This window comes from Cydia splendana, chromosome 8 (genome assembly GCF_910591565.1).
Source record: "Cydia splendana chromosome 8, ilCydSple1.2, whole genome shotgun sequence".
Lineage (NCBI taxonomy): Eukaryota > Metazoa > Arthropoda > Insecta > Lepidoptera > Tortricidae > Cydia > Cydia splendana.
In genome coordinates, this window is record NC_085967.1 from 6,144,655 (window position 1) to 6,157,688 (window position 13,034).

At 37.8% G+C, this 13,034-nt stretch overlaps 1 protein-coding gene across 1 annotated transcript in view; it reads left to right on the forward strand.

Annotated features, from left to right (window-relative positions):
* The window catches only part of LOC134792735 (U4/U6 small nuclear ribonucleoprotein Prp31), a 28,824-nt gene extending 28,578 nt beyond the window's left edge, over window positions 1–246 (forward strand). The window contains exon 9 of the mRNA XM_063764034.1: window positions 29–246. Coding sequence (XP_063620104.1) covers window positions 29–139 — 111 coding nt within the window. The 3' untranslated portion in view covers window positions 140–246. The remainder of the gene's footprint in view (window positions 1–28) is intronic.
* Window positions 247–13,034: the final 12,788 nt, after the last annotated feature.

Consider the following 13,034-nt stretch of genomic DNA (forward strand, 5'->3'; position numbering starts at 1 on the left):
AAGTATACATATATTATGTTTGTTCCAGGGTTTGGAAATCGTGAATCCTCAAGCAGCAGAGACGCGTGTGAACGAAGCCAACGCCAAATACTTCTCGAACACATCGGGATTCTTATCGGTAGGAAAGAGGACAACGTGAGTTATGCCAATTTGATCTCAATGTGCTGTACGATTAGGGTGAAAATGGAATGTGCTACTCATCGATGTACAGACTTGTCGTGAATAAAAGTATTTGGTAAGTTTAAACTTTTTTCTTTTTGAAAATTTCCCTAATGTATTCTTCCAACGGCTCAGCTAAATATTTCAGTCATCCTCTGTCAAGTCTCGTGGCCTCGTAATCTTTCGTGCCAGATACAGGCACTGAATACCTGGACTGAATTGAACATATTACGAATACATAGCTCAAATATTTAAGAATAATCCATGTTCTAATATGAAGATTAAACTTGTCTGTATGTTACAATGAGACCCCATCAGTGCGATGCGTTAATTGCGTCGTGTTTTACATGTATATATTTTTTTACGATATGTCACATTAATGCGTTGCGACGACGCGACGCAACGCAACGCACTAATAGAACCCAGAAGTAAAGTTCCATATTTGTATTCGGACTTAAATTCTATCATCCAGTTCTGTTCAAATATATTTACGAAGGGCACTTCTTTTTTGTTACCTATACCCATGGTTAACGATGGTGTTAAAAATAGAAGATTCATAAACATGTTACTGAAATGTATCAGGGTCAGCAGGAAAACTTGGCGTACTTCATGTAAGCTGTTGATGGATACAAAGTAATACAAACCTAAGATTCCATTCGGCGACAAATGATTCCATTCATATTCGATTCATTTTCGATAATAATTCCCAGGCATCTCATCTCATATTAACCTTCCCATCGGTCATTTGGTAACGCACGGCGAAGACAAATAGAATACGACGATATCGGCCTAGAAATGAGCGGGAGTGACATAATGATGATGATCCTTCCGGCCGATTTCGACCAAGGCGACCACTTCGACTCCTTAGTTAGCTCGGGGCTCCTGCGCCCGAATATGGCTGACGAAGCCAATCTTTAAGGTGAACACCCGCGTACATTGAAGGCACGTGAGAACACCAGCCACATAGTGGTAGTGAATGGAAGCAGGCTGGCGTGATTTCAGCTCGTCGCGTTTAGCGTCGAGGTCAACTTTACGTTGCTCCTCGAAATCGCGCACTTGAGAGTGACATATAAATAGTACAGTCAGCAGCAAAAGTTACTGAGCGACTGAGGTGTTTGAAATGACCTAAACACAACTTTAAGAGAATAAGAGTTGTTCAGGTCATTTTGAATGCCTCACCAGCTTAGCTTCTTTTTTTACTGCCCGTACGAGTACAATAGCTATCAATACAATCCTTGTTCGTTTTTAGCCGTACGAGAACTGAGTCCCAGAGCTTCGTACGCAATCTAGTAAAAATAAATAGAATCTAACAATATCCACACTATGTGGCGCATAGTAAACAATCGCGCCTTCTGTTATATTATGTACTTAGTAATGTCTAAATATACAGTATAAATATTTAGGTAATGTTATATGATTCGTCCAAATTAGAATTAAATGACAATAAAGGGACGCCAATTTTGCTACATTTCATTAAAACATATTAAAAATTATTTACCTATTTATTACATAGGCAAAACAACATTAAAAAATACCACTGCCTACCATTTGCCACTTGTAATAAAGTAGTTCAAATTGTTAATTGCTTAAAAAGGGAGTTGTTGTTTACCTCTCGCTAATATTGAGACCCCGAGCAAGCGAAATATTCCGAAATTTAACTACGAGTGTAGCAAGTAATTTTAAATATGTGTCCATGTTGTGTCCTAGATAACCAAAGCCTAGGTTTGGCAAAGCAGCAACTGTGTGTCGCAATGAGCATATATAAACTTAGAGGCACATTTATCAACTTGTGTTTGAAACATATGCCCATTTATGGTTAAGCCAATAAACGTACCGTGAGAATGGTTACCGTTACACTCTAATGTGCTAAACCTAGGTCGAATGTAGTCCCATCAACGGGGAGTTTTGTAACAGCAATATTCCTCCCGTTCGTTTACTCAAAATATAAAAACATAGTCCCAAAATATTTTGCTAATTCGTCGGAGTCCCAAAACCTAAAGTTTGGTTTTTGAACCTGCAACCTTGTCTTATTTAATAAAAGTTAAAATAAAATTTTGGAATAAAGCCTTTATAGAGGCCTCTGGGACTCAGCAGGGTAAAAAAAACGTTGTCTTTAACCTTTTAAAACTCTATCCAATTTATTGTAATTCTAGCAAAAAAGGTACGGCGAGAGAAAGGTGCCCTCTATGATCAGGGTTATACCCAGGTTATACCTTATACCACGGTCACTAGTCTATTTGCTATAAAATTTACTCTGGTGTTCTTATCATCTCGAAACGCCTTTTGTTGTGGTCGCCGTAAATTGAATAACCACGTTAACATCGTTAGATCTGATCTAGGCTGTAATTCCAATCGAACGGATTCAAACGAACGAGACAGAACCAGTATTAAAGCTTCTGACGGTCCTGCTTGCAGTCTGGGAAGAGTAGGAGGCAGCCATGTGCTAGAGAGAGAAAGACATATGTATGTGGATATTACCACGGCCGTGTACAGAGCGTTAATTGTTGATTACGCGTAGTTGTTAGGGATGTGTTAGATTCACCTTGCTGTAGTCAATACACGGTGTGTTTATGTGACATGTGACCAATATTTTTATATCTTTGAAATGCTTCCTTTCAATGGACATGCAAGTCACTTATAAATCCTTTACGCAATTTTCCCGACCTTATTTCCTTTTATCCGATGTGGCTTAGATGAAAAGATTAAGCAAGAAGCTAGAAAAGCAAGTCACTTCCAATTACTAAATAAAACATTCAATTAAAAATGTTTCCAACCAAAATATTGAACTGCGTCCTAGTTCTGGTATTTCCTCGTATTTCGATGTATCTAAATTGCGCAAAGAGATGCACTGGCCGCTTAGATCTATTACTAAACACACTTGCACACACTATGGTCTCACATTCCGACCATTTAGCTATTCGTTACGGCGCGGCGTTATGTAGAAAGGGCTATGAACGTTTAACTCTAATAGTTATTATGTAACATGTTTTATCCAGGCAATAAGGCACGGTGTGATAGTCTTGAGAACAATCTTTAAAAACAGCGCTACAGGCAGTAAATTGCATTAAATTAAACAATCATGGTGCGTACCTATATTATAAGAGTTGTAAAATATAAATGCAACCAATCTGAAAATAATGTATTTTGAAAAACAAAATCTACTCAGTTTAGAAATGGTCATCTTCAACCAGCCCGACTCCATCCATTTGTTAATCGAGACTACCTAGTTATTTACTAGGTAAGTATCTGAAAAACCGTCTTGTAGAGCGTTTTGCCACGAAACACCGATCCACCAGCTGATCTACTTTCAAAACTTCGATGGAATTAAAAATTCATAGTCATAGTAGTAGTCCGATGGTATGTATTTTTTCTCCCTGTTCAATTGCCAATCAATTCATACTCCATAAACAAAATATTGGTCTATTTGTAACTAATAAATTTGAAATTTGAACACACGGGTCCTGGAACCACATGCCACACGCCTCAAGCGCGTTAAAATATTTCAGCTTCAAGTATTTAGAATTAGATTCTATAATGTAGGCCCCGGACACATACTGTATAAAAACCGTATAAGGTTTTACTGTATAGGTATCGTTCTTCGACATTAACTTATCAAGGCACTGCTAGAACCGTGGATAAAACTAACCATTAGTCTTTAATGCCTTCTAGGGTTTTCTAAACCCGCAGATTAAAGATACAACGTACAGCTACTTATCTAGACTTAGTGATACTGATACCGTGATCGTAATACCATAGAGCCGATAGGGCCTGCTATAGTTTTAAGTCAATAAACAATTTGATTGATTGTGGTATGTATTATATTTATAGCGTGGTTTTGTTATATCTGGTCATACCGAACAAATTTTATTATGAAGCTAAGCCAGAGAATGTTGCTATTCCATACAATTAGAGATGGGTAGCACCCGATAAATACCCGTATTTACTCATTTAGGTGGGTAAAAACGATTGCTTATAAAATATTCAAAAAGTGAGATTTAAGAACAAAATTGTCTTTTATTGAAGAGTGCTATTAGTGTATTAACAATATCTATAAAATAAAAAGCATATAGGACGCTTAATTTAGGAAAAAAAGGTAATTATTAGTGAGAGGCAAATTGTGATAATGCATAGTTAACAATTTTGTTTTAAATAATAAGGTATTTACTTTAAAAATATGGTGCTTCAATTCTATCGATGTTCTAGATAACTGCATGTCGCGCAAAAGTGCGTGTTTACGCGGCACTTACGACCTTTTATTAAGAGTTTTTAAAGAAAACTCAAAAATGGCTCAACCAATGATGTTACAAATATTCTTTTTTGTACTCTAATACGGCTAATCTCCTGATATGTTTTCATATTTTTTCTGAACTTTGGTTCTAAAGTTATAGAGAGATAAACATTATTTTGGCCTTTCGAAACGGTTTTTTTCCAAAAATATTCAATTTATCCAAAAATGTCCTTAGAAACATTCCAGTTATTTTTAAAGACCAATTTAATGATGTGCAACACGTTGGTGGCTTCTGAATTTTTTTTCGTGACAATTAGTTACATGTATGGAGTGCCCCTCTTAAAAATACATTTCTTACAATTTTGAGTACTTAATCCAGTAGCGGCTTCCATAATACACCTATATTTCAAATTTATATGCCCCTTTCAGCGCTCTAAATAGTTTATACCCACCAATAGGCCTGATGACAAATTTTGAAAACCCTTTTAATATCGTCGGTACACTTGTATTAGTTCCGAAAAACACTATATTTCAGTTATACTCATAAGATTTAACATAGATAATTGCATTTTATTATAGCTAGTTTAAACTTCGCGCGAAAACGCCTCGCATGCCATTTGTGACGTCATTATTTAGTTGGTGGTAGGGTGGTAGATATTGTTTACATACTTACAGTTACGAATTTCCCTTGAATCCGAATGATATTGTTAATTCAGCACCATATATTACGATTAGGGATGATAAATACATTACAAAAATTTATCACAATAACTCATTTTACACAAAAACTCTCACACGGTTGCAGTTTAAGATGAATTATTTAGATACATGTACATTTTGAGTGAAAATCACCGAACGCCGGTTTTACTTTTTCATTTTTCATTTTTTCTAGTTACGACAGCCAACATGGCAATGATAGTTCCATTCAGCCAAATAATTAAAAATGTTTGTTGTTGAAATATCGTATTATTTAGCATTTTATTTAAGTAATAACAAATAGATATCTACTTTATATCGTGTAATAATATTTTTTGGACGTAATAAATGTTTAGTGGCGAAATAACATTTTTTTTGCACCTTTCGAACTCTTTGGTGCCCACGTATAGATTTCGGTCAATGAGGTTGTCTATGTTGCTCTAAGAAATATGTTATGGATTGATGACGTCACTGTTTGGAACGTTTCTGATTGGCGTTTCAGTAAAAATGGCCGATTGGAGAATTTTGCACTTTTATTTTATTGAATATATTAATAATCCTTCAGTTTATACTGAGATTGGGCCATTTTTTAGAATCATATTAACATATATGTTTCGTTGAAACCATTATTTCCATGATTCTTTGTTACTTGCAACAGGCCTATTTGGGTATAAACGAGTAAATACGGGTATATTGAGTAAATACTGAGTATTTACTCGGTATTTACCCGTGAGTATTTACTCACTACCCATCTCTACATACAATACATTGACATTTGATTTGCTGATATGTACGATTTTTTTGCGCATTCGGGGTTGGCGTCATAGTAAAATTTGTCCAGTATGACCAGAGTAAGTATTATGACATACATATTCACCCCTCAGGGTATAGTCAAACGTAATAAAATGTATGTAAGAAATAAACAACCAATCTTACCAACCTAAGTAGGTATTAAATGATTTAAAGGCTTGGTATCGAGCTGCAACCTTGATTGCAAATAATGCACAGCGCGGTGTTTTTCGAAGTGTTGATTGGTGTTTGTTATCAGATTACTATCTAGGTTCTAATTACTGGTTCTTGTTCGGCCGGCCGTACATTAATACCGTGTACCGTGCCCGACTGATACTGTTTGTCAGTGTAAATTGACGAAGGAACTTTGATTTATAGTCGAGGTAGCTTTATCAAGGCTGCAACCTGTTTATTAGTGTCCATTGCGTTACAGTTAAAACAAATAACGATCGCCTACAGGCTACAAATTATGATTTATGACGTATGAAGCACATATTAGTAGTCCATCGTATTCAAACAGGTTATTTTGTGCAGACGCCTAAAACATTTTCTGGGTAACTATTATAGTGATCGTCGTTTTGAATTTGGTTTAAGTATACGCGGCGGAACACGTCTTTATAAATCGATGCCCACCGGTTTGTCTAATTAATACGGAACAGAATATCTTATCATACGCCCAGCTGCAAATTTGCATGGCCACTTTATGTATAACTTCATTCATAATGTGTTCATGCGGTATATTCCCATTTGTGGGCCCACGTGACAGCCGCCATACACAGGTGCTCATAAATATTAGAACATGCATTTTATAATAGTGGCTTTTTCAGATATTTGTGAATACCTTCGCGGCTCCGATATATTTTATGGCGACTGGACAGGTATCGAAAAACATGCTGGCCATATTAGCTCCGACCCCGACTATGTACCTATGTCGTGTTTGGTGTATGTATACAGTAAGGTTAGCAGATGAGCGCCGCGACAGTATGTCGGCCACGAGATAAACTAGCCGCCCCTCTATAATTAATGCAGTTAGAAAAAGAAGGGTAGTTTATCTCGCGTGCATGGTACTGTCGCGGGCGTCGCGGCGCTCTTGTGCTAAGCCCACAGAGCTCGAATCGAAACCCAAAATTAACCCAATTATTTGAAATTACCCCTTCTAAAGATCGTCAGTGAAATGCGTTGAGTTTCGTCAACGACAGGTCCGGGCGGCGCGGCGCTCGCGCATGTTTCATAATAACGTCCGCGTAACTTCAGTTCAAGGACGTCGACCGTGTTACGCCGCTTTATCATGTCTCGTGTGTCCACAAGTAGTTTATTGGGGTGTCTTAAAAAAATGGAGAAAGTTCAAATAAAACATTATGTAATTTATAGATAGGCAAATTAAATTAATTACTAATTAGTGTAAAATATTGTAAAATAAATGAAAAATTAACATACCTAACTAGTTAGTTCAATATATGTAAATGATAACATTTTTATGAGTATCGTAAATCGTTGTTATTACTAGATAAATAATAAAATAACACATGTATCCGTAATATTAACTACGATTTATTAAGAGAACCAAGATAACTAGGTTATATTTTAAAGAAAATATTGCTTTTCTAGTCAAAACTGCTCATTCTAGTTAAGAAAATTAATCCACCAGCCCTAAATTATAGTTATACTTACATGGAATATAGGCGCTATCTTCTTACTCCTCGACGTATCCTACTCTTATATACCCAGGGCACCGAGGCCTGGGTCCCAGGCGGCCTAGCCAAGGTGACGATCGCTTGCGCTTCGCCATCATTGAATCGCTTTGTGTCTCTATCACTCTTCCATATTAGTGTTAGCGTTGGTGATTGGCATGTTGTCTAAGGGGCCAGGAATACGGCTTATTTTATTTCTAGTGTTGCGTTCCCGATGGCGAGACAAATCGTCAGTTCGCCAGTAAGGTTACTTTTTTTTCTGTAAGTACCTATGCCACAACGTAACAGATAATGATACTTTCTTATTGCAAACTATCTGTACTTAGGTATGAGATCACTACGCATACAATAGATTACGTCTGTTTATCTCATTTGTATGGTGCATCACTTCAAATGTATCAAGGGTCGAAAGTCGCGACCTTTCAAACAAGAGTAGGTGTATCTAAAATTCATTAATCAAAGCTTGCGTGACCGCTTCCAGCATTTACCTGCAATTGTGCTAAAATTACATGAGCTTGGGTGTTGTTACAATCTCTTGCCGAGAATGGGTCAGGCGGACCGGTGTAACTCGGTATTACAAACTTTGCATTATTGCTAACTTTGGCAACTTTTGAAGGCATTTACCACCCCTAAAACATGTCTAGCGTCATACTTTTTAGCAACTTTTGGATATCTTTAAAAAACCGTTTGGAACTAGTGTAATACGCTTTACATGAAATCATCCAAAACCCAGGAGGGTAAAAATCGCCACATTCAAACACACGGGCCTGTCACACACACACATTGCGATTGGCGAGTTCATACACTTGCCACTAATCGCAAGAAGTAAATTAATGAACTCTCATTATTCTCATTAAACACTGAACAATGTGTAACTGTAAACAGGCCCTGTAAGCAAGTCTAGTCTGAACTTCCGACCATCAGTAAATAATACAAAACAATATCTTGGAACCGTTTCTCCTTGCTGTAGGTACAGTCAAGTGTAAAAATATGGGTGTACACATCATACTCAAAAATATGTCCCATAGCTCTTATGTCAGCGAATTAAGAACTATGGGGCATATTTTTGAGAAGTTATATGCACCCATATTTTTACACATGACTGTACTATTTTTTAATCCGATATTATTCAACGTGGAAAAAGTATTGAATAGTTGTTACAGATCTCGAGTCCACGCTACACTGGTTAGCTTGAGAACTCGATACACCCGCGCCCGCGCATCCAATAGAATAATTACTTACAGAGCCTTGCCGGATGAAACTTTCTTAATAATTAAATTGTGCATTACTTTCGAGTGTAATGACGGATTGCTGTTATCCAAGCCGGAATAATACAATTAAGTGGATTCTGTTTCATCACAACATTTTGTCGTGATCATATTACAGAGTAGACGTGTGCGCCGCGCCGGCGCGCCGCCGCCGCCGGGCTTTTTTGCCACGCCGCCGCCGCCGATAAATGATCGGCGTGAAATCGGCGTGACCTTGAGTGTTGTTAATCAGCTATTTTAACTTGATATTTGGATTACAATTTAGATTTTTGTTGTATGATATATGTTACAGTTGTCAAATATATATCAATTATTTATTTAATGAAACAGATTAAGCCAGTTGCACAAAATATTTGACACACGTCAGTTGTTCAGCGTCAAAAAAGATGAAGAAGCATTATATGCAGTATTTTTGCCTCTAAATTGTGCATTCACATTCAACTATTAATTAGAATTTGTATGCCTTCACCTCACATACGAAGTTAGAATGATATGTCATGAAAATACTTGCATTGCAATTAACTAGGCAACCAAAACACATGGCTCATGTACCATGAAACCTCAAGGAGCAACAGAAAAGGAAGACTAACTAGCTAATGTTGCGTTGCGATCATCATACTTGCTTGTGCTATTGTCGAATGGCTTACGGGAATAACAACAAGAAATGTTTTTTTAGCGATAAGACCGCCTGTTGTTTACCTCTGCTTGTATTTCTGTTTTCTTTTGTCTTGTATTCTTTTATTGAGGTATGCAATAAGGAGTATTTGTATTGTATTATATTGTACATCGAAATAGCGGCTCTTCTGAAGAAAATTGAAGTTGAAAGCTCTAGAGTGGTCTTAAGATAAACCATTCCGAGACCAAAGTAATGGTTGTAGACAAGGCAAACGTACTCCAAGTTACCGACGCACTCGGTGATTACGAAAAAGCGAGCAAGTTTATATATCTTGGTGGTAGGAGTTCTCGTCTTTCCTACATATATTCCAGTATGGTGCCGAAACGCTGAGCCTCAAAAAGGGTGACGTGCAAAGGTTGGCGCTTTAGAGATGTAGTGTTGGCGAAGACTGCTACTTATATACCTAGGACAGCTGGAAGAAGAAACCCCTTAATTTTCAAATAGCTCAATATCGCCACTCGGGTATCTACATCTTTCTTCGGACATATTATGCGGTTTCCAACGCATGATGTGGCGAAACGTAATATGAATTTAGGCCCAATGAATGGCAAACGTGCTCAGAGTGGAGCATGTATGAGATGGTCGATGGCTGGCGGCAGTCTGCACCGTGCAGTTCACACGGCTTATGACTGCACGAAATTGAGACAAATTACATGTGGTCGCAATCCTCAGCAATGAGAAACCGAGAAAGAAGAAAATACTTCTCAGTGAGCCTGGTGCTTGTACAACAAGAAAACCATTAAAGAGAAGCCATGGCAGTCCACTATATCTAGGATATTTGAAGATAAGCCATGGACAGCATGACAAAACGGAGTTACAGAGAGATACAGATCGGATCGAAAGTCATTGGGACCAGATGCCCCCTAAATACAAACCAATTAATTACTAGGAAATCAAGTTATTATACCTATCCTATATTCATTTACAAACCCTATTTTAGTCAAAACCTATTCAAAACTATACGTAGATTACGTAGTTCGCCTACTAGCAACCTGGATTAATCAATATTTTCAAGAAAAACGACAAATTAATGTTTTTTCTTTAGAAACTTGAAAGTCAAGGTCACGCCGATTTCACGCCGAAAACACGCCGCCGCCGCCGATTTTTCGGCAAACGCCGCCGCCGATCGTTTTTTACTCGGCGCACACGTCTATTACAGAGCAACAAAGTAAACTGGGGTGACTTCAGACAGAAATGGAGATACTTTGAAATATATAAAAGTGTCAATGTACCCTTTTTATTTGAGACCTAAAATTGGGGAAATATCGCCCACGATGGGATTTTTATAGGCCTCTGGGCGGCTACAGGTTAAAATAATTCGATAAAATGTTATGAAAATAAAAGGATGCTGTTGAAGGCTTCAAAAAGAAGGCATGATCGTCATTGTGTTAAAAATATTTCTATGACAATTTAATTAAGTAAATTGTGAATACAGTAGAAATTATTAATTGCTAATCATCGCCCCGGCGGAACCACCGTCATCGAACGTTCCACTCGCGCAACAGGAGTCGACGTCTATTTACACGCCAGCCAGACGGCTCTGCCGCCGTAGTACCCGCAGGCAGTGAGGGCGTTCGGAACGCTCGACTCAGGAATATACCCCGCGTTAATTATAAGCAGTATTTAGGATTTATGGTGGAGGGATGTTAGGTTAGTCCGTATTGTCTCTTTCTCACTAGGTACTTGCCTGCTTTCCGTAAGTTATATTCGGAAACTGGAAACTTATCCCTTCGCCGTGCTTTAGGATACCACACATTAACAAACGGGTATATTTCCATGATTGTATACGTCTTGCTGTTTGCTCACGGTCGCATAAGTGTTAATTTTTATGATTAGAATTCCCTTGACAAAACTACTTATTATAATACATACGAGTATATATACGAGTACTGTAATGTTGATCAGCAGAATATGTTTGAAATAAGTGACATAAACTTACGTACGAGTGAGTATGTCGTTAAAATTACTTGTTATCTTAATATGTAGTCTACTGTTTTACCAACGCACAAGAAAACCGTCAATAATTATTTAATATCTGGGAGACCGAGCTTTGCTCGGAAAACATATAAAAACTCAAAAATGCGCGTTTTCCCAGAGATAAGACCTAGCTAGATCGATTGTTCGACCCCGAAAACCCCATAAGTATAGCAAATTTCATCGAAATCGTTAGAGCCGTTTCCAAGATTCCCGAAATATATATACAAATAAATATACAAGAATTGTTCGTTTAAAGGTATAAGATAAGATAATTGTGATAAACTCTAAACAATTAACGTCCTTTCTCCTTTGAATGCCAGTAAACATAGACTACGGCCCAATTCCAACAATGCGTATAAGATATCACAGCGATAATACCGATCTGTTAATAGTCAATATTAAAAGTGAGATTTTTTGAAGAAATTTCACTTTTGTCACTGACAGATCGCTATAGTATCGCTGTGACGTCTTAACCTTATCGACGCCGTGTCAAACACAAAAGCTGTCACGCGGACGCCACGTCACCGAAGTGTCAAAACTGAAATTGAACTTTATGCATATGCACGTAGGTCTATGTTGCTCTGTGGTTTGTGACCGATTAATCAGTCTTTGGCGTTGAACCTGCGGTGCGGATATATCGGTCATTGGCGTCCAAAAGGTTAAAAGCATTGTTCAAATTGGGCCGTTAAGATGCACTTGAAATGCGCGTGGGCTTGCATAAGCCTAAGGACGGCTCTAACGGCCGTTCTACGTGCCTCGAATTACAAAACCCGTTAAAAATGCCAAATAATAGCATTCCAAACGTAAAATTGGTACCTACTTAGACTTCGTAATACAACGTTTATTGAAACAGTTTGTATTTTAGGGCGTATTAGCATTAGGACACTGCTACTTTTGTTAATGAAATGGGGTCCTACCCACGTTCATAATATATTCAATGCTACCATCTTACCATTAGGTACCTATTTCACAACTAACCTTTAAAATCTCATGATGACATGTCACTCTTGTCAGAGTCGTCAGGCTCTGAAATGCAAATACGAATTAAGTATACATTTCCAGTTTGGCGATAATGACAGCTACATATTATGAGGTAAGTGCAAAACATACATCATACCTATATTACCTATAACAGCGGCAAAAATCCACTTTTGAGAACCCAAGACTAAATGATAATAAATAAATACACATCCTTTTCTGACTACGGATCGCCAAGAAGGTAGTCAAATTCAAGCAAGATCCTTTTAAAACCAAGATAACATCCTCTAAAACGCTTGAAATATGCTTGGAATGCAGAAACAAGATCTTATCAAATGCAACCTGCAAACCATTCGCGAATCCGCTCCAATTCCTAACAATCACAACGGTTGTCCATTGTGTAGCTCAATGCAATATTACGTGATAGATAGATAAGACGACACACAAGAAAAAAAAGTTTTAACGGTTCGGTTCATTGAAATCGAAAGAAGTCTGAGCGCAGGAACTGGTTCCGAGCGGCATCCCGAGACGCCCGCACGGTTGCCGCGCAGTGCTCTGCTGGCCGTTTCCGC